We start from the raw sequence: 22,305 nt of genomic DNA, 5'->3' as shown, positions 1-22,305 counted from the left end.
CCAGGCCCTGAACCAGGCCCAGGGAGCAAGCTATGGGCAACAGCTCATGTGAATCGACCCTGGCAGGCAGGTCCGACCGTTATGCTGTCGTTCCCAGGTGTGAACGCCCAGGTGTGAACGCCCAGGTATGAACGCCCAGGTGTGGGCTGGCGGAACAACCTGCCAAGCTCACTCAGAGGATGGCGGTGAGCCCGGGGACTGGGGCCTGGCACCACTCTGTGAGGGATGGTCCCACCACCGGCCTCCGGAAAACCTGGATCCAGCTAGGGATCAGGGACCCTGGGGTGAACCAGAATCCTCTTAGCATGGTAAGGAACAGCTCTCTCTAACTGGAGGCCTGGAAAGGGGAGGGGAGACTGGCAGAGTTAGGAAAGACTTAAGAAGCAGAACAAGCCCCATCAGCGTGCAGGGGCTTCGGAACCTGGCTCAAATCGAACAACCCTGAGAAGACTTTTTGAGACAACTGGGGATGTTGTCTATATGGACCAGAATTTAAATGGTAAGGAATGAGGACCCATTTTGTTCAGTGACAGAATGGCATTGGGTCCTTAACTTCTGGAGGTACCCACTGATGTAGGGGTGAAATGACAGGAATCTTGGATTTGCTTTAAAATTCTTCAGCAGAAAGAGGGGGTGGGGGAGGAAACGGAGGAGTGCAACAGAAGCCTTGGCAGCAGGTGAAGTGAAGGCATGGCTTCGGAGCATCTCTACTTTTGCAGATATTTGAAAGTTCTCAAAACCTTTTTTGGAAATACTAGTAAAATTCAAACACTAGTAATGAGAATAAAAGTAGCTCCAAACACTGAGATCTAAGTACATGATGGACACTGTTTCATTCAATGCCCTCAAGAAGCCTGGGTGCTTGGAAGCGCTCCCTCTGCTCTACGGATTGGGAAATGGGTTGGAGCTGGAGAAACTGCCAAATGCCCAGAGCCAGTCAGAGGGTGCACCAAGCTGGAGCCCGTGAGAGCCCAGGGCCCAGGCTCCCGGCCCCCAGCAGCTGCAGCAGAGGGCAGGGGCCGTGGGGCAGCCAGGAAGGCCCAGCCCACAGGAGGCCCCTGGGTCTGCAGTTGGAGATCCCGTCCCTGCCCGGCCAGCCCGGCCAGCCCAGCACCCCAGCCGGGAGCCTCTGAGCAGCCTTTGTTCTGCCTCCAGGGCCCATTCAGCCCAGGGTTCTGGGGGACAATGGACCCCACTGTGCGAGGAGGGCAGTGTCCACCCCGGGCAGCACAGCGGCTCCCAGGTGTGGCCTGTCACCCAGGCAGGCCAGCAAATGCTTCCTGGGACTCAGGAGGAGGAGTCCGGGTGCAGTCAGGGGACAAGCACTTCCTCCTCTCCAAAGCAGTTATGTCCCTTTGCACATGCCATTCCTTCTGCTTGGAAGGCACTAGAATGTCATGTCCCAGTCTCCATCCCTTCCCCACCTGGAGAAGGCACTCAGTGCTCCCACCTCCTGCCCCTGGTAGAGCCATGACCACCCCCAGCCCACCCATGCAGGTCAGGGGGTCTCCTCTCCTACTAAACTGTCTCCACGTCCTTTAATTGCACACACCTGGGTAGCAAGCTGGGCCGTCCTGGGTTCCAATCCAAAACCCTCCGAAGCTCGGCACTGCATCAGAACCCAATGGACCGCCTGTCCCTGTCCCAGTGGCCCTGGGCCTGCAAAGTGGTGGTCAGGAGTGTGGGTCCTGCAGGCAGGTGGTCTGTGTTCAAACCCAGGTCTGCCCATCCCAAACCATGACAGAGGGCAAAAACCCCAGCCTCGGTGTTCTCTGTAAATTGGAAAACAAGAATACTCCACAGCTGAGGGGGTTTGTGAGGCTCCAATAAGATGAGGCATTTGATGTCACGTCTGGCACATAGTATGTACTCAATAAAGTTAATCATAACAATGCCTATTATATTTGCTTTATGATCACTGAAGACTAAAATCCACCAGGGTCATTTTACGTAACGGCTGACCAGGGAGGTGTCTACCTTCATAAGGCAGGGGTGCCAGGGCACTCTGGGGCTTGCAGAGGCTTCCAGAAGATGTGCCCTGCACCCCAAGGGCAGCCCACTCTTTGATGGCTGCGTCCACAAAATGGAACCAGTAGTGAGATCTCTAGACCATGTGCCTCTGGAAGGCAGTTGGGGGGCCTAGAGGATTCACCCCAGAGGCAGAAAGACTTGGGGTGGGGCGGTCCGTGGCTGAAGTGCCATCCCAGAGTGAGGAGAACAGAGGAGCACACATTCACTGCATGCCCGTGGAGACCAGGGTGACATACTATAAAGAGCAAGACCCTGGCTCACGGGGAGAAGGCGGCACAGAAGCAGAGTCCAGGGAGATGGGGTACCAAGAGGTAGAGAGCGCCTGAAAGTGGGGGGTCAGGAGGAGCCCAGGTGACTTTGCAGACATAGCCGCAGCCCTGGTGGCACTGCATGCTCTTGATCCATCCTTCCTCCCTTCCCTCCTCCTTTGTCCGGTCCTCTCTTCCTTCCCCAGATTCTCTTGGGCTTTGTGGCTTCTCACCCTACACCCTGTTTTTCCTCCTACCTCAGGGGCTACCCCAACTCTGTCACCTGATAGATTTCTCGTCCTCTGTCCCTCAGGTCTCGGTGAGCCTCAGGACTCAGCCTTATCTCCCCTTACTCACCCCCCATCCCCACTCTCCACGCTCCCGCTACATGGCTGCTTCTGCACCCTGCAGCAAACAGAGGGGTGGGAGAGAGTATATAAGTTGCATATATCTGGGTATATACACAGCAGGGGGCTCCAGAAATAGTTGCTGAATGAATGAATGAGCGAGTGAGGGAAAGCAATATCCTTGCCCTTCAACTTGGCATTGTCCAGCATCTAACATCCCCCAGCACAAACGAGGAATCAGCAAATGTCTGCGGAACAAAAGGGGGAAAAGTTCGACCAAACACCTACTCAGACAGGAAATTAAACACTGTTTCATCTACAATATTTGCAAACACATTAGAACATCTAACTCTGATCAGCATGAAGGAAAAACAGAGACGTTTCTGACACATAATTTGGCAATGCCTAACAAGATCATTAAAAATGCCCATGCATGTTGATAGACAATTGCACCCGGAGGAACCTGTCTCCAGAAAATTATTCCAAAGTTGGAGGGAGGGGTGGGAGTAGGGGCTCTTCATACACAGATGGAGTTCCTTCCCTCAGGGTTAGTTATAAAAGGTGGGGGGAGGCAACCTCAATATCCAACAAGGAGTAATTACTTAAATTACTGACACCTCCATTCCGGGAGTAGTATGCAGCCAATAAAATGACTATAATTCTATGGACTTGGGGGAGGGGGGCACCCTGGGGTAACCAGTTACTCACACCTCCTCCCTGCTAAGATTCGAGAACAAACACAAACACACACAGGGACAAGACGGGAATTACGAGATCTGCTTTGTTCATGGTAAACCTGGAGGAGAAAATGAGCACGGGACCCCCCAGCCCACTCCCCTTTTCTTAGGTCAAGTCTGTGCGTAGGGCTCGTTCTAAACACCTGACTCCAAAAGGAGAGAACTCCAAGACTCTCCTCCCTCGAGCAGCCCCTGGGGTGAGGGGCCCGAGGGGCAAGCCTGGAGCCCCGGAGCAGGGACCTTTAACGCTCTCACCCCGCCCATAGGGGAAAGCTGCCCAATGGACGGCAGGCGCTCACCATTTCCACCAATCACGAAAGCCAAGAGTGTGGGAGGAGGAGCCAAGGACTCCACCCACCAGAGGTCCCAGCCCTCCTCCTGCAACGGGAGGGGAGGCGCCTTCTCCGCAATTCTCCAGCCTGGGCAGGCCCCTCCGGCAAAGAGCGGGAGGAAGGCACCATGGAGGCCTGTTCATTTCTCCCATGGCTTGTCATGCTGTTTTTTTATTTGCTATTTCATGTAATTCTAAGTAACGGAAGAAATAAAATTTTAAATTACGATCATGAATCTTATCGCTTGTCGTTACCCTGTGCAATTCCAGATTTAAATGCAGCGATAAGAGCGGGATCACTGGAGCACACAATCGAACTTCTAGCTCGTACATGCTGTATGCCCTTCGTTCAGACCCCAGCAGAGGAAACGCTGCAGTAAGCCAACTCAACTGCTTTCGTTTCCCTTCTTGATGAGGCAGGAAGGAAGTCTGGTCGCCGTATCTTTCCTTGTCCTTCTATGTCACCATTCTCAGCTCATTCAGGGAAGAAAGGGAAGGGGGAAAGGACATGACAGGGCTCCTCGGTGGCTGGCGCATCTTAGAAGGCCATTGCCTTCCTTCTGCGTGGGAATCAAGTTCTGGTTCACAGGGTGCGGCCTCTGGGGCTGTCAGCTCCCCCGCGTGCTCCCTCACACACGTGCTGATGAGGTGCACGAGCTCGGAATCTGGCTGGGCCCACGGTGAGTGGGAGGTCAGCTAGACTCAACGTGAACACACGGAGGCACGTTCCGGAAGGCTCAGCATGCAGCAGCAGGAGATGCACACATCGAGTGTGTCTCTGTTCACGTGCATGGTCCAGTGTCCCACTGGGCCTCACTTACAAAACACAAGTGCAAAAATGAAATCTAAATTAAAGGTTTCAAGATCGTGAGAACAGGACGTTACACTGAGAAAGGGGTGCTTCCGCGTGTGGGACCCTGGGCGAATGCACGCGTTACAGACCCGTGAAGCCGGCCCTGTTGCAGAGCACTGGAAAATGCTTACCATCTGATGCTCAATTAGACAAGTACCCTTCAAAATTGTTTCTATGGTGAGATTACGGCTTTTGTTAAAAACAGCCGTGGGCATTAAAAAAAGACTGGACGGAAATACAACAAATGGCTGGCAGTGTTCATGCTTGTGTGGGACACGCAACCTTCTATTTCTTCTTTCCTCCATCTGCACTGTTAGCCTGTCATGTCCCTCCATAGAGCCCCACATTTCCTACAGCTAGGCTCCTCCTCAAGACCTAAAACACCTTTTGCAAAAACGTTCCCTTAGCTCTAGCTAGGAGAGCTAAGGATAAAAACCCGAAACTGTAGCAAGTAAAAAGCACCAGGAGATGAGATGGGGAAAAATGTATTAGCGTTTGGTTTCCATCTCCCAGAAAGGAAAAGGAGACAAACCCCACTCTGTAACAACACCAAACTTTAAGTTAGGATAGCGTAAAAAGAAACACCTGAACTGTTCACACCAGCTCAGGGGGGCTGGCAGGACGGTTTGGGAAGTGATAACAATCCCCCCTTGCACTTTGACCCACGCAGCCTTCGCTGCCTAGAGCTTCACGACAGCCCACGGCAGCGTAGGGAAACCGAGGCTCAGGGAGGTGACAGGATTTGACAGAGGCCACCCAAAGTGCCCTATACCTTAGCCTCCTTCCCTTCTCCCACCCCCAAAATGGAGACAACATGAGCTTGTGAAGACCCAGGAGAGGATGTGCAAGTGGCATCCCCAAATGGAGGCAAAAGGGACAGAGCATCTGAGCCATCCTATCTTGATTTTCAAAACTCAAAGTCTGCTGCCCCCACCTTCCCCCTGGGCTGTAAGCTGGTGCCACCCCAAGTAATCTCCCTTCTCTTAGCCTCAGTTTACCTGCCTGTCAAATAAATTGGGGGTGGGAGTTGGGTTAGCCAGTCTGATGATTTCTAAGGGCTGGTCTAGCTCTAATTCCTGAAGAATGGGCGTTATTATTTATGGATCATATTTATTGAGCACCAGCTGTGCTCCAGGCCCTGGACTTATATCCAGATTCATAATGACACAAGGTTGTAAGAAATGTGTCTGTTGCTTTCATGAAGCAGTTTCATGGAGAAGATATTAAAACATCAAACAACTGGACATCCCTCATTTCAAGTGAGCTAAGCAACAACCCTTTAGAAGAAACTAAAGCTCAGATAGAGACTGTGTGACCCCCCAAGACTACAGACCCAGAGTCAGACACCCCCAGGAGCTGGGCTCCCAACACTAGGGCTCGGGAGAGCTGGCCTGGCCATCAGCTCGCATCCTAAGATGCCTCATCAGAGGACCCAGGAGGAGAACCCAGAACTGGCGGCCTTGACTTGAAATAAGCCTTCACTTACTGATACAAAAGAGGATTCCTACAGCAGAGAGTGAATGGACAATTCCTTCTTGTGATAAGTACCTTGAGGCTCAGTTGTGAAAACCAGTGTTTTCCTGTAAGCAGGGGAGACTTTCTTCATAGGGGTGCTGCCGGGGCAAGGAGCAGAAACCCCGAATCAAAGCGACAATAAGTAAATGTGCTGACTCATGTGACTGGAGCCCAGGGGGCAGGGGGAGGGGAGGTGGGCACAAGGTCTGTCAACCCAGGGAGTCGCAGATGTCACCGAGGTCCCGGGTTCCCGCATACCCAGCCCCGCCATCAACAGTGTTGGCTTCATCCTAAAAGTTGGTTTCACGATGGCCACCAGCAGCAACAGGGGCTTCCAATGACTTCCTGCGGCCATCCCTACAGAGCAAGGAACATCCCAAAGCCTCCCTCAACCCCCAGAACCGGGCCACATGTCCATTCGGAGCCACTCACAGAAGAGGGCATGGGATTGGCTGTGCGTGAGTCAGACCCCGTCTGCGGCCGGGGCCTCCTGCAGGAATCACACGTGTTCTGCTCAGGGGTGGTGGGACTGGGTGCTGAGATCAGCCACGTACCCCCATGAAGGTGCAAACATAGCTGAACGCTGAGCCTCCTGTCAGCAGCACCCCCTGTCCCGTGCAGGTTAGGCCTGGGCAGAAAACAGATGTCACCCAGGGCACAGCCCGGTGAAAACATGCAGCCAGTTCCACGCAGTGGAGACGGCCCAAATGCGGCTTTCAGAGAGAACCAGGACCCCCTCCTGACCATGCCAATTCCCAAGCTTGTCACTTCACCCCCCTGAGCCCCCCTTCATTTCCTCAACTATAAAATCCAGATAACTCTGCAGGGATAAACAGATTATTCTGAAACCACGTGGAACATGCAAGGACGGCAAGGGTGGGTGTACCAGTTTGAATATATTGTGTCCCCCAAACGCCATTATCTTTGATGCAGTCTTGTGGGGCAGATGTTTTGGTGCTGATTAGATTTGCTTGGAATGTGCCCCACCCAGCTGTGGGTGATGACTCTGATGGGATGTTCCCATGGAGGCATGGCCCCACCCATTCAGGGTGGGCCTTGATCAGTGGAGCCATATAAATGAGCTGAGTCAAAGAGAAGGAACTCAGTGCAGCTGTGAGTGACGTTTTGAAGAGGAGCAAGCTTGCTGCAGAGGAACATCCTGGGAGAAAGCCATTTTGAAACCAGAACTTTGGAGCAGATACCAGCCACGTGCCTTCCCAGCTAACAGAGGTTTTCCAGACACCATTGGCCATCCTCCAGTGAAGGTACCCGATTGCTGATATGTTACCTTGGAAACTTTATGGCCTTAAAACTGTAACTGTGTAGCCAAATAAACCCCCTTTTTATAAAACCCAATCCATCTCTGGTGTTTTGCATTCTGCAGCATTAGCAAACCAAAACAGTAGGGATTAGGGAAACAAAGATACATTCTTTTCCATGGATGAAAGAAGCACAGGCATATAGCAGTTTGACAGCTGAGATGCCCCAGGGAGAGAAAGCTGGACCTGGGTCCCCCAAGCAGGCTGCACCCTCAAAATGCCGTAATGGTCAGGTAGAGAGGCGTGACCACTGTTCTCCAAGGACTCAAGCACCACCTCGAGCTAGCTGCTCAGCATCCAAGCCTCCCTTGGGCCGTGAGCTCCTTGCAGGTAGGACTATATCCAGCTTAGTAAGTGCAGCCCAGTGAAGGAAGGATGGGTGGTGTTTAGCCCAGGAATGCCTATTTAACTCACTCTAAATTGAGTTCTGGGGCCTATAGCAATGGAGAACACAGCTGGGAAGAGTCCCTCCTAGGACCATGCCCAGCTCTTGGGAAAAGTCTACACAGAGTCTTCCCGGCATCCTCCATTCCTAAGGCCCCTTTCTCTTGGGCCCAGGTCCCTCCGCTCTACAGAGTCTCAACTGCACTACTCTCCCAACACCCACCCAAGGCCTGCCCAACCCACCATCCTTGCAACTTTCCTGGGCCCCAGGGTGGCCAGCACCCACCGTGACCATCACCACTCACAAGGCAGCTGAGCTCAGCCCAGGGCTCCAGAAAAAGGCCCAAGCTAAAGGCATGAGCCATTAGGAAAGGTGAACCAAACCACAGTGAGATGCTACTTCATTCCCAAGAGAACGGCTACTGTGAAAAAAAACTGAAGTGTTAGAGAGGATGTGGTGAAACAGGAGGCCTGGCTTCACTGCTGGTGGGAACGTCAAGTAGTGCGGCTGCTGTGGGAAACAGTTTGCGGCTCCAAAGAAAGTTAAGTATAGAATTACCTCATGACCTGGCAATCCCAATACTAAGAATATACCCAAAAGAATTGAAAGCAGGGACTAGAAAGACATTTGCACACTGATGTTCATAGCAGCATTCTTCACAATTGCCAAAAGATGGAAGCAACCCAAGTGTCCATCAACAGAAGAATACATAAACACAATGTGGTTCATCCACACAATGGAATATTATTCTGCCATAAAAAGGAATAAAGTCCTGATACACGTGACAAGATGGATGAACCCTGAAGACATCATGTTGCGTGAAATGAGCCAGCTACAGAAAGACAAATATTGTATGATCTCATTGATATGAAAGAATAAGAATAAGCAAATTCATAGAGTCAGAAACCAGAATACAGGTTACTAGGAGATGCAGTGGGGCCAGAGAATGGGGAATTAATGCTTTAAAAATAAAGACCCAAGCTGTTGAACTAATTCACTAATTCACACCAAGGGATGAATGAATAACAAAGCCTGAACGCTTCCCCAGGTATGTGGGATTTCACTCAGTAACTCCAGCAGGACTCTCACTGGCAAAGGACCCTTGACTTGGGATCCAAAGGACTCAGCCATGAGAAGAGCAGGAGGCAGGTGTTCCAGGCGGATGTAACAGCCGTGCAAATGTCCTGAGGCAAGAAAGAAAAGGGCCTTGTTTAAGGACCAGGAAATAGATTAAAGCCAGCGAGCAAGGGCAGATCATTAGGTAAAACAATTCCGGCTCAATGGACGAGGTTAAACTTTTGCTAAATGACCCTCAGCATCCATTATCTTTTCAGGAAGCTCTTCCAGGAACCAGACTTTGAAATTACAAAACACTTCCAATACCTCCAATCGGCATTTGTGCTGTGCTGGCACAATCCCTGATCATCCTAAAAACCCTGCAAGAGAGATCAGCTTTATTTGTCCGTTTACAAGGGGAGAAAGTGAGGCTCAGAAAGGGTTAGTAACTTGCCCAAGGTTGCACAGCAGGTAGAGTCAGAAGCAGGATATTAACATAAGTCCATCCAGCCTCCACATCTGTGACCCACTCTGTGCTCTGGGCATAAAATGCAGTCAGGGATGCAAGAGTGCTAAAGTCTGTTTTCATTTAGGGAAGCCAAAGTTCTCATAAAATTCCAGTTCTGATAAGTTTTGCTAATTGCTTCCTCTACTAGACCCTGCCCTCCCTGAGGGCAGGAACTTCTGACTCAGTTCCCCTCTGCAACCCCAGCACCTGGCCCCACGTCTTACACACACTGGCACCCAGTCTGGGACACGACAAAGGCTGATCCTCTGTGTGGGGGATAGACTCACGTCACCCAAAAAGGCATGTTCAAGCCCTGAGCCCCAGTCCTGGGGTGTGAGCCCATTTGTGAGATGATGTTGGCTAAGCTGGGCCCAGATGGAAGAGGGAGGGCTGAGGCCAAGGTGGCTGAAGTCCTCAGAAGCAGGGGAAATCGGACATGGAAACAGAAGCCAACGAAATTTCTTGAGAGAGAGGTTGCAGAAGGATGGAAGCAGAAAAGCATCTACAAGCCAAGGAACCCCAAGAATGGTGGCGAGCCAGCACGAGAAAGCTACACCCTCTAGGAGAAAGCCCGGCCTGGCGAGACCTTACTCTGGACGTCCAGCCTCCAAAACGGAGCCAATAAATTCCTGCTGTTCAAACCACCCAAGTGTGTGGGATTTCTAGGAGCAGCCCTGGCACACTGGGTTCTTCATCTAAAAAACCAGGGCTGAGCGGTTCCTGAGAGCTGGCAGGAGGCCCCAGCACGACTCAGCCACTCCTTAGCTATCTACAGTTCTCAGGAGCCTCCCAAACCCCAAGACCCTGTAGAAACAGAAAGCTATTATCTCCCATGTCACAGGTGGGAAACTGAGGCCTGGTGAGAAAGACCACCCCCAAGGGCACCGGGTCCCCTGCTAGAATATAGGCTGCACAAGGCAGGGCTCTTCGCCCGTCCCCAGGGCTGGAACAGTGGCAGGCACATGACCGAAGAAAGATTAAAAGTCATTTCTCCTTACTCCTATAACTACACACTCCCCCTTGCTCTCCCCTGCCAAGAGCTGGTGAAATTTTGAAATAAAATGGGGACTGGGGTGAGGAAAGCACGCTGCTTTTTCCTTTTAATCATACCCCGGGCCCTGTGCTGTCACCCCCAATGCACAGATGAGAAAATGGAGGCTTCCCCTGGGAGGCCAGGCCACGCTGGGAAGCAGCAGATCGGACCTGGCAAGATCCCCGCTCCCCCAAAGCCAGGCCACTGGGCCCCCTGCCAGCAACCCAGAGGCCTCCTTAACCCTCTGCTGCTCGTGAGGCTGCACACATGGAAAACAGCCCTGACACAGGCCCATCCATCCTCAGCCTCACAGGCGACAAAGGGTGGCTCTCAGCTCCCCCGGCCGCTCCGAAGGTCCCCAATGGGAGCAGAGCCCTCCCCTCGCCCGGCAGCCCTGCCCCCTCCCCACACACACCCATCAGCCAAGCATGACTCAGCAGTTCTCCTCAGGGCCCGGGGAGCGCACCACCCCCAGCCAATGCTCCCCTGCCACCACCACCCCTCCAGATCAAGAACGGGGGGGGGGGCCCACCTGCCGGGGCCCCGGGCTCCTCCGGCCCCACAGGACAGCAGCCCCCCGACTCGGCCTCATTTCCGGCAGAGCCAGGCAAGGGCTGGCAATCTCTACTTGCTGCTGAGCCATGCAGGTTCCCTGACACAAGTACCCACGCACACGGACCCCGTGGGATGCAGTGCCCAGGGTCCCTCAGTGCCGTCCCCCAGCCCTTCCCACAGGGACACCCACCAGAGACACCCCTTAGCTAAAGCCCACAAACACTTCTGCAGCCAGGTGCTTTGCAGCCCCTGGGGAAGAAGCATCTCGAACACTGAAACCCGGCACCTAAATCTTGCCCGCCCTCCACCGGGGGTTCAGTCCATGGCCCCCTGGACGTGGCACTGAGGTGTCCCCACTGTCCCCTAGGAAAAGTAAACCCCAAAGTTACTGACCTATAAAAAAAGGTGACCCTCTGGATTCTTAGAGTCAACTTGGGGGATTTCAAATGCAAGACCCATTTGGGGTGGCATGTCCCACTTTTCAGGGATATCCTGACAGTCTGGGGCCAGCTCCTCCTGCTTCAGTGTATAAATCACCAAGAATAAAAGATCAATCTCAAGCCAGCCACCTTCTCCCTCCCAGTAAGGGACCCCTGCCTCCGGAGGTGCAGGGAGGGGCGCGGGCGGGCCAGCCTCTCCACTCGGCAGGACCTGGCCAATGGATCTTTTTCTGGGTCCCTCTTCCTCTCTGGAGAGTGAGCAGCCTAGAAAATTCTGCGGGCTTTGGGCAAGGCTAAAATACCAAATCCACGATTTTAACCCATTACATTTCCCCGGGATTTCTTCACCAGATTAGCCGCCGGAATGGCCTTTTCAGAAACCACGGCCGGGGCGGTCCAGGATGTCACCTAGCCAGGGGGCAGAAAGCTGCCTCCCGCGGCGGCTTCCGGAGGGCGGCGCGGAGGAGGGCACTGCCTCTCCACCGGGCAGGGGGAGGCGGCCCCGCCCGGTGACCCCGGGCTCCCTCCCTCCCGGGCCCGGGGCTCGTGGGGTGGGGTGGGGTGACACGACACACATCGCGCGGTCCAAACCTTCGGAGGGCATTCGGTGCGACGGCATCCCCACGCCGCGGCCGGCCGGAGGGGGTCTCAGACAACACGTACGTTACCTTCAGTCACATAGCTGTGGTCCCGCAGGAAGCTGTGGTTAATTTTCCGCGTGTCCGTGTCCTCGCCCATTGAAGGCCGTGCCCGGTGCCCTGGGCATGCCCCGCCGCCGCACACCGAAGCAATCCGCAGAGCTCGCGCCGGGCGCGCGGGCCATGCCGCCGCAGCCTAGCAGGGGCGCGGGCCGCCGGGGCCCCGGGGGGCGGGCATCGCGGTGGGGGTGGGGGTGCGGCCGGGCGGAAGCGGGGGCGCCGCGGTCAGGCGAGCGCGCGGCGGGCGGGCGGCGGCCGCGGGGTCGGGCGGGCCGGGGCCGGGCGCGCATCCCGGCCGGCCCGTGCGCGCTGCGTCGTGCGCCCGGAGGCCTGGCTGCGGGGCGCCAGGCGGCGGCGGCGGCGGTGGCGGCGGCGAGGGGACGCGCGCGGCGCTGCGCCGAGCGAGCCGGGGCCGAGCCGGGCTGCGCGGGCTGGGGCGGCCGCGGCTGTCGCAGGCCCCTCCCTCGCGCCGCCCGCTCCTCCGCCCCCGCGCCCCGCGCCGCCGGCCCGCGAGCGACCCCGCAGGTGGAGCCCGCGCCAGGCGCAGGCGGCGGTGCGGGGCTCGGGCCCGCGCGGGTGGGCACCTCGGGCGCCCGGGTTGGAAGCCCCCGGGGCTCCAGTAATGGAAGAGGCTGCCAACGTTTCGGGGTTTGGGTTCGGGGGTGCAGCGGAAGCGCTGGGGTGGCGCACCTGGAGAAAGGGAGACTGCGGAGAGGGTGTGAGGGCGGCGGTCCAGAGGCCAGGTCACTGCCCAAAGAGTCGGCAGGTAGAAGAGGGAAGTGGGTGAGATGCGTTCTAGCCCCTACCCCACTCCCATCCCAGAGCGCAAAACGGGGCCCGGTGAAGAGTTGGGGTCGGGGGCGGGGGTGAGGGGTGTCGGCACCCTACAGGGCAAACTGGATGAGATGCTGGCTCCGTGATCCTGCTTCTGCACCCAATTCACTCCTCTCCTTCCCGGTGAGATGGAGGGTAGGAACAGTGCCCGGTGTGCTCCAAAATCAGGCTGGAAAATGCTGTCCCCACCCCCACCCCCGCCCTTGTGCCAGGCAGGAGTGGCCGGCCAGCTTCCTTGAATCCTGTGTAGCCCGAGATCTTATGCCATGCCCGGCATGTAGTAGGTCCTCAAAAAGTATTTACCCCCTGTCCCAGCACATAGTAGGCCCTCAAAAAGTGTTTACCCCCTGTCTCGTGGAACCACCAGCTACCCGATAACCCTGAGTGCCCTGCCCTGAGCCCAGAGCCAGGGGGCCTTCTGGGTCAACCCTGGGTAGCCAGGCCCCTCTCGGGCCTGTAAACGTCTTTGGAAGGGTGGAGGAGGAAGGGCCTAGATGGTCGTGGGAGGGAGTGAACATAGTGGGTAAGAGGGTGACCGGTCCTCCTGCCAAGATGGGGTGGGGAGCTCAAGCCCCAAGTGGGAGGTTGAGCTGGTCTCACCCAGTTTACCGATCATTAAACCCCTCCTCTCCTTTCAACTGGTTTTGCGGGACTCTAAGCAGCTCCCCAAATCAGCCATGGTGGGGGTGGGAAGTCCAGAAAGGGCTGGTGTAGGGAGAATGCGGGTTACAGGCAACACTGGCCAAGTGGGGGGGGGGGGGGGCACCTGAGGTGTCTTATGGGAGCAGGGAGCTCCTCAGCCAGAGCTGGGCTTTCATCCAAAACAAATGCCCAGAAGGTACCTGTGGGGGTACACACACACAGGGCGTAAATGGGCTGCACGGGGGAGGAGGGGGTGTTCTGGGCCTCTGCCAACACCTGCTCACTGAGTGGCCTGGGCAAGTCCCACAACCTGTTCCAGCCTCAGCTTGTTCACCTGTAGCACAGGTGTGCAGATTCCATGCAAGGATCAGGTAAGGCCAGAGCCTTCAGGTCACCTGCTACCCCACACTAAGGTGACTGACACGCTCTCTTCTCTCTCCCACCAGCCTGGAAGCACCTAGAGGGCATAAAATCCATTCTCCTCTCTCTCTAACACTTGAGCTCCTCAAATGCCCCACACCTCACCTCCTAGACCAGCACCCCAGTCTCTGCCCGTGCCCTCAGAACAACAAAATGGCTGTAGCCATGGACACTGATGACAGGCAGCCTAGGTTCAACTCCGCCTGATGACTGCTAGCGAGGGGGCCCGGGCATGCACGACCTCGTCTGTAAAATGGACGCGACCACAGGATTCGCCTCCCAGGGTTGCTGTGGTCAGCTCAGGCTCTGGTGTCATCCATGCTCAAGGTTAGCCATTAGAATGACGCTGGGGCTAGAGCTGGTGATGCCAATGCTGCTGAATGTTTCCCCGTCCTGCACGCCCCTGGCCCCACCTCACTGATCTTGGGGAGACCCCAGCCCCACCCCATCCTTTCAGTCTGTCATTTCTGCTCACAGCCCTGCCCCACCCTTCGGGCTCCCCGGGACCCCAGTCATAACAGCCCCACCCTGGCCAGATACAGAATACACCCACCTCATCAGCATCTGAGCCATCCCATTCCCCTCTGTACCCACACACCCCTTCCCCTGCACTGGTGCTGTGTGCCCTCCACCTCCCCAGGCCTCAGCCTCACACCCACAGTCCACACCCACCCCTGCAGCCCCTCCCTTCTCAGGACCCCTCCCACTTATTCATTCATGACAAATGTTTGTTGAACGCGTACTATGTGCAGGTGGGGGAGGGAACAGAACAGATAAAATCCCCAGCTCGTGGGGTCAGCCTTGTGGTGGAGAATGGACAATTTAAAGCAAACGTACAATGACCTCCCTGGCCCTGATGCTGGCGGCCATGTCGCTGGCCCCCTCCTTTAGCTTACCCCTCACAGCTGCCACCCTATGGGCCATTCACCACCTCCTTCCCTTGGCCTCGGCGACACCACCTGCTTGTCCTCATCCCCTGCCTCCTTCTCAGCTGCTGTGGGAGTTCCGCTTCTTCAGCTGGTCCCTGAAACACCGCGTCTCAGTGCCTTCTCTTTTCCCCCCAACTTGTCTTACCTGGAGCATCACACACACACGGAAAAGTGCCCAGAACTCAGTGAGCTACCATGGAGCAAACACCACCTGAGTCAGGAAAGAGGATGTGACCTCACTGTCCACCCCCCACCCCTGGGGCCTCCCTCGCTGTCCACTCTCCCCGCCGTGGGTCACTGCCAGAGGCCACCACCACCTGGGCTTCTAATGCTGGAGTTTTGCTTGTCTGGAGGCTTTCTATAAATAGAATCATAAGGTATGAATGGTTTCCTATCTGGTTTCATTTGCCCAGCATTATGTTTCTGAGATTCACCCACATTGTGGTATATATGTAGCTGCAATTTATTCATTTTTCACTGTTGTATAATATTCCGTTGTAGAAATATACTACAATTTAAATATTCTACTATTGGAATTGGGATTTTCAGTTTAGAGATTATCATAACAAATAATGTTGCTATGTATCAGCACACACATGCACACGCTTCTATTGGGTAAATACATTCCTAATTGGGTGTACATATAGCTTGTGTATGTTTAGCTTTAGTACCTAATGTTAAACAGCTACCAAAGGGGAAATATAAGAGGATTTCTGCACAAGCTCCTTAAAAGAGACATTGCTATTGCTTGTGATTCTAGCCATTCTCCACGTCCAACACTGTGCTAGCACGCGTGGTCATTCCCAGTCCTGGTGAAGGGGGCTCTCCCTCTGCTCCTCTCTCAGCAGTCAGTCGCCAAGACCTGCGGATTCCCTCAGAGAGAGCCCTCAACCCCTCCCCTCCGCAGGCCCAGCTCCCCACCCTGCTAGAATCCGGGGCCTCACCCTCCATCATGCGAGCCGAAAGCCAAGCTGGCCACACTCGCTAGCCTGTTTAACATATTTCAAGGCTCCCACCATCCACATGCTAAAGCCTAAATTCCAAAGTCTTCAGAATGTGGCCCTAAGAAGCATCCTAGCCAATTTGCTCTGTGCCCCATTTGCTCTTCCCTGAACTTTTGCAAGCTCCTGAGCAAGAAAGGCCCCTGCAGGGCTCTGCACATTTGCACCTGCTAGTCTCCCTGCCTGGAATGCCGTCCCCACGTCCTACCTTCTTTCCACTGGAATCAGTCCAGGTGCTATGTTGAATGACCACAGCAGCTTCCTCTTATCAGGGGGCCATGGTGGTAGCTGTTAGCACGGCTCCCACGTATCCTGCTTCTCGTCTCCTTCAGTGCACGTGGCAGATTTGCCCTTCCCCATCCCTTTGGAAATTAGGTGTAACCGGGAGACTTGCTTTGGACAACGAAATGTGAGGGAAGGGTCTGTCTAGGATCTCTTCTGCATAGGAGCTTTAAGAGCCTCTGTGTGACTCGCCAAATTCTTTTTGGGTCACAGAAGCACCCCTCAAGTTACAACCTCCATCAGCCGAGGCTCCTGAGTCACTTCAAAGAACAGGGCCCCTATTTGATGTGTAGCATGATGAGGAAACAAACGAGCGCTGTGTTTAGTCACGAAGACTTGCGGGCTGTTTGTTGCTGCAGCATAACCACACCTACCCTGACAGACACCTCCCTCCATGCCAGCTGCTGGGTTAGCACTTCACATATGTTATCTTGTTCCATCCTAAAACATGAACTATCTGTCTCGGCCAGGATGGACGAGATTATATTACAGTCACGGACCATCCCCAGAGCGCACTGGCTTAACGTCTATTTCTTACTCAGGCCACAAGCCATTGTGAGTTGGCCGCAGCTCCGATCCTTGTCGCCTTCACTCTGGGAGCCAGGCTGATGGAGGAGCTTCTAGGCTCGACATTGCTGGACTCACGGCAGAGCAAAATGGGAGACTCGGGGCCATCAGCTGACTTCTGGAGTTTCATTGGCTCAAGCAAGTCACATATCACCACTCTGAGTTCCAGGAGGGCCAGGAGGACACTACAAGTGCTATGGACGCAGATCTCGGTAGAGCCGGAAGGAAAACCTACCCCAAGGAGGAGCAGCAAATAATTACTGCACAATAATACAGTCCACCACTGTACCCATTTTATAGAGGAGAAAAACAGAGGCACCAGTTCGCCTTCCCCAGCAACCTGCTAGCGACCGGCAGAGCTGAGATTTACGCGGGTCCGTGTGGACTGGAGCAAGTGGGGTCCACCCATGCTGGCCATTGCTGGTGTCGTCACCACCACACTGCTGTCTCTCCCCTTGGGGACTGCCCAGGTCCCAGGGTAGACAGGACTTCAATGGGGGCTCCTTGGCTCCTTCCACCCCTGGGAATCAGGACTGACCTTCTCCCCATGAAATGACAGACAAAAGCCCACCCACCCTCACCCCTCGTCTAAACCATAGTGCTCTGGGGAGAACATGTCCCAGAATTCTGAGCCTGCGAGGACTCATCAAATGGAGATGAAGTCAGCGTGGAAGGGTCCAAAGCCATCCCACAGCCAACACTCACAAGTGATTGCTACCCACTGAAAAGTAACGCTCGTGATAGAAAATTTGGAAATAGAGGTACGAAGTAGAAAAGCTACGGTCTCAAATCCAAATGCAATTACCAAAACGTTTTGGAGTGCATCATTCCAGCATCTGATCAAGGCAGAGGTTTTGTTGTTACATAATCATGAGCATATTTTATTTCTTTTTTGTTTTTTATTTATCTTAATAAAATAGTTCAAACAAACAGTGCCTACAGCATGTTGTTTCAAACTACTACCGTTCAAAGAGCACATATTACCATTCTGACTTATTTGCTTGAGATCTTTTAATTTAAGAAATAAAATGCTGGAGACGCTGATAAAGTTCCTTTGCCCCCTCTCTAGTCCCGATCCGCCCCCTCTCTCCAGAGCTAACCACTGACCCAAACTGGTGTTTTCCTCCCAGCCACGCTCTATTCTTCAACAGCTATACATGCATTATCCCATTCTGTGTAATTTAAAAATTTATGTAAACATTATCGCATTGATCGCACCATATTGCAAAACACTTGTTTTCCAGGCATTCTGTTTTCAGCTCTACCCAGTTTCTTCACTGATTCTGAATGCAGCAGGCATACAATCGATGGTGTGCGATAGCCTGCTCACCCTTCCCACAAGAGCTGACTGTCCACAGCTCCACCCAGCTCTGTGTCCAGTGATGGCGGAGTGGTGGCCATGTGGGAGGATTTACCTTTCAGAAATCAGAAACGCTGCAAACTAAGGCTTTTTCTCTCTAGACAGCAGGTTGTTAAACATTCACCAGCACACCAGTGGTGACAATTAATTTATTCATTTCTCCCATCTCCTCCTACCCACCTTGATGGATATTTGGGTTGTTTCCAACATTGGGGGATATAAAATATTGTCATTTTACCTATTTCCTTATATCCAAGTATAAGAGTTTCTGTAGGATGGATGCCTACAAGGACGATTACTGGGTCCTGGTGTAATTTAACAAACACATTTATCTTTCTAGATGTTGCCAAATCATGAACTATTTACACTCCCACCACTCTGTATTCATTCTCACCTATCATATTAGACTTGACTTAAATGTATGTCAAGTTGACGGTTGTTTAATAAGCCTTTCCCTGTTTGCCAGTGTGGTTAGGAATCCTTTCTGTACAGCCATTTGTGTTCTCTTCTATGAATTGCCTGTTCTTTCCCTTTGCCAATTTCTCCACTGGGTTACTTGACTTTTTCTTACTGATTTCTTGGAGTTTTTATATAATTTTATCATCTATCCTCTGTCTGTTTATATGTGTTGCAAACTTTTTTTTCTAATTTGTTGCTTTTCTCTTAACTTTGTTTATGGCTCTCTTGTCCTACAGAAATCCTTAATTTTATCAATATCTTCTTTGAAAAGTTATCTTTTGTGTTCTGTTTAACACACACACAAAAAAGGGTTCTCTGCCCTATAACCCTTTTATTGGTTATAACAGTGGTCTACGAAATGTCCTTCTCAGAATGTGGTGGTGAAGTTCATGTGTCACCTTGGCTAGGTGATGGTGTCTAGTTGTCCAGCCAAGGAAACACTGGCCTGACTTGTTACTGTGAGGCTATTTCATGGATTTAAATCATTAGTCAGTTGATTGCATCTATGGCGGATTTCCATCTACAATCAACAAAGCGGACAGCCTCCAACGATGAGAGAAGTCTCCTTATCCAATCAGTTGAAGGCACTTAAAGGAGAACTGAGGATTTCAGCAGTCAGAAAGAAGCTCTAGTTCTACTCCAGACAGCCAGCTTCTCCTGGGGAATTCTTCACCTTCACTGGCTTTCCCAACTCGTGTCTTCTGGGGAAATCAATAGAACTTTCATCGAGTTTCCAACTTGCAGCCCACCCAATGGAATTTGGACTTGCCAATCTCCCCAGTCATGTAAGCCAACTCTTATAATAAATCTGCGTATGTTTACAAATTTATACCCCATGGGTTCTGCTTCTCTGGAAAACCCTGACTCATACAGATAATTATATTTTTAAACATATTTAGAGTTTTAGTACATCTAGAGAATACAGTTCTGTTTGGAGTGAGGTAGGGATTTAACAATACACTTTCCCCATATGATGAAACTAATATCCAGATCATGTATTGGATAGTCCATCCTTACCCCCACTGATTTATAATGCCACTTCTCTATATACCAAATTCCCATCTACATATGGGTCTATTTCTGAACCTTCTATTCTGTCCCACTGGTCTTTTTATCCATGTGGCAATACTCTACTGCCTCAAATCATCAAGCTTTATTAAAAGGCAATAGCGAGTAGGGCAAATAATACAATCCTTGATTTTCTTCAAAACCATCTTGGCTGTTCTTAGACCTTTGCTTTTCTATATAAATTTCCAGTTTTTCAGATCCCATTTTTTAAAAAACCTTGTCCCTCTTCAGTGAAACAACAATGAATTGATAAATTAAACAGACAAAAATTTATATCGTTCTGTTATTGGATCTCTCCATCCATCCATATGGTCTGTCTCTGTATTTATTCAGATCTTCTTTACGGTCCTTCAATTAAACTTTGTAATTTTCTTCACAAAAATAATGGCAAACCTTTGCTATATAGAAGTTGTTATGTGGCAGATACTGTTCTAGCCACTTTATATTTAACTTAATTAATCGTCCCAACTTCCCTGTGAGGTAGGTATTATTATTATTATCCCCCTTTGTCAAAGGAGGAAACTAAGGCACAGGGAGATCAGATAATTTACCCCAGCCGGCAAGCAGTGGGGCTGCAAGTCGAAACCAGGTGGCCTGGGTTGGGAGGTTCTGCCCTTCCCCACTTGGCTAAACTCTCCCTAAAAGGGTTCGGAATCTGTTGTTCGATATGATTCAGGAATCTTATAGATTTTCCTGCTTCTGTAAGTGGGCTTTCCCCCTTCTTATAAATTCTGGTTGGTTATTGCTATTCAGTAGGAATGCTATTGATTTTAGTATGTTGTCCCGTACCTGGTAATTTTGTTGAACTGTCACATGGTTCTAATAGTTTGAGGGCAGTTTCCCTTGAATTTTCTCACTAGACAATCCAAATAAAGTCGATGTTGACTTTTCCTTGCCATTCTTTACATATTCATGTCTGGTCCCATTAGTTCTAAAACAAGACAGTGTTAAAAGGCCTTGGTGGTGGAAGCATCTTTGTCTTAGGTCTAGCCATTAAAAATGATGTTTTCCATTGGGTTTTGATAGATGCCCTTTCTCAGGTTTAAAAATTCCCTTCCTAGTTCTCCAAGACAGTGCACCAAGAATGGGGGTCAAAGTATATTTGATGTAGCTGGCTTCGTTTGGCTGATTCATTTGTTTGGCTGTGGCTACTGATATGATGAGATGGTTTTTGCCTTTAATCTATTAACAGAAAGAGTTAAATTAACAGAGCTTTATCTTTGAACCACTCTTGCATTCCTAGATGTGGTGGTTTAAGTGGTATGCACCCCAGAAAAAACATGTTCTTAAACCTAATCCATTTCTGTGGGTGTGAACCCATGGTAAGTAGGGCGTTTTGATGAGGCTGCTTCAGGTAAGGTGTGACCCAGCTTATTCAGGATGGGTCTTAACCCTACTACTGGAGTCCTTTATAAGAGAATGAAATTCAAACAGAGGGAGAGAAAGCCACAGAAGGAAAAGCCAGAAGCTGAAATCAACGGAGCCCATTAGAGAAGGGAGAGGCCAGGAGAGGCCGCCACGTGCATTGCCATGTGAGAAGCTAAGGACCAAGGATCACCAGCAGCCAGCCCCAGGACACCACAGTCTTCAGGGAGAAAGCATCACCTTGATGATGCCTAAATTTGGAGTTTTACCTACCTCAAAACCATGAGCCATTAAATTCCCAATGTTTAAGCCAACCCATTGCATGGTGTTTATACTAGGGTAAACCCTACATGAGCATCAGATACAGCATGGTTTTATTATAAATATTTTATATATTATGACATATACTACAGCACATATAAAATATATACTTACGTATATTGCTAAACTCATTTTGTTAATATTTTTGAATTTTTGCATCTATATTTAATAGTTAGGTGACTAATAATTTTCTTTTCTTGCACTTTTCAATCAAGTATACACTTATATCATAAAATGAGTTGAGGAACTTTCCCTCTTTTTATGTTTTCATGGAATATTTTATATACGACAGAGATCAGATTCCTTGAAAATCTGATAAAAATCCCCTGTAAAACCATTTGCCCATATGCTTCTAACTATAGATTCAATCCCTTTAATAGCCATTGGTCTATCCAAGTTTTCTACTTCTTCATTCTTTTTCCTTTTTTTGGTCATTTATCTCTTTACCTTATCATGTCCATTTCATACTTCCATAATTTTGGCATAAATTTTTTAGTATTCTCTATGATTAAAAACTGTGCTGTGAGGAGAGGCTAACCCTGCTTATAATTGTGCCTAAGAGTCTCCCCGTGAGTGCCTCTTTGTTGCTCAGATGTGTCCCCCTCTCTCTCTAACTGAGCCACCTTGGCAGGTAACCTTGCTGCCCTCCCCACTACGTGGGACCTGACTCCCAGGGGTGTAAATCTCCCTGGCAACGCAGGATATGACTCCCGGGGATGAATCTGGACCCAGCATCGTGGGATTGAGAAAATCTTCTTGACCAAAAGGGGGATGCGAAATGAAACGAAATAAAGCTTCAGTGGCTGAGAGATTTCAAATTCACTCTGGTGGACATTCTTACACACTATATTGATAACACTTTTTAGGTTTTAATATATTGGAATAGCTAGAAGTAAATACCTGAAACTACCAAACTCCAACCCAGTAGCTTTGACTCCTGAAGATGATTGTATAACAATCATGCTTACAATGGGTGACAGTGTGATTGTGAAAACCCTGTG

The 22,305-nt window shown here is 51.4% G+C and overlaps 1 protein-coding gene across 4 annotated transcripts in view; it reads right to left on the bottom strand.

The window, feature by feature from the left end:
* Positions 1-22,305, bottom strand: part of PPP2R2C (protein phosphatase 2 regulatory subunit Bgamma) — a 243,861-nt gene that overhangs the window by 158,050 nt on the left and 63,506 nt on the right. The window contains exon 1 of one of the 4 annotated variants that reach the window (XM_037829348.1): positions 12,027-12,257. The exons of 1 other annotated variant lie outside the window; for it this stretch is intronic. In XM_037829348.1, coding sequence (XP_037685276.1) covers positions 12,027-12,096 — 70 coding nt within the window. In that variant the 5' untranslated portion in view covers positions 12,097-12,257. Of the gene's footprint in view, positions 1-3,936; positions 4,094-11,949; positions 12,258-22,305 lie in introns of those variants that run through there. 2 more of the 4 variants (XM_037829349.1, XM_037829347.1) reach the window with 2 other exon arrangements.

The sequence above is a fragment of the Choloepus didactylus genome, chromosome 3 (assembly GCF_015220235.1).
Source record: "Choloepus didactylus isolate mChoDid1 chromosome 3, mChoDid1.pri, whole genome shotgun sequence".
Classification (NCBI taxonomy): domain Eukaryota; kingdom Metazoa; phylum Chordata; class Mammalia; order Pilosa; family Megalonychidae; genus Choloepus; species Choloepus didactylus.
The sequence above is the reverse complement of the archived record's forward strand: the minus strand, read 5'-3'. Positions and strand labels throughout refer to the sequence as shown.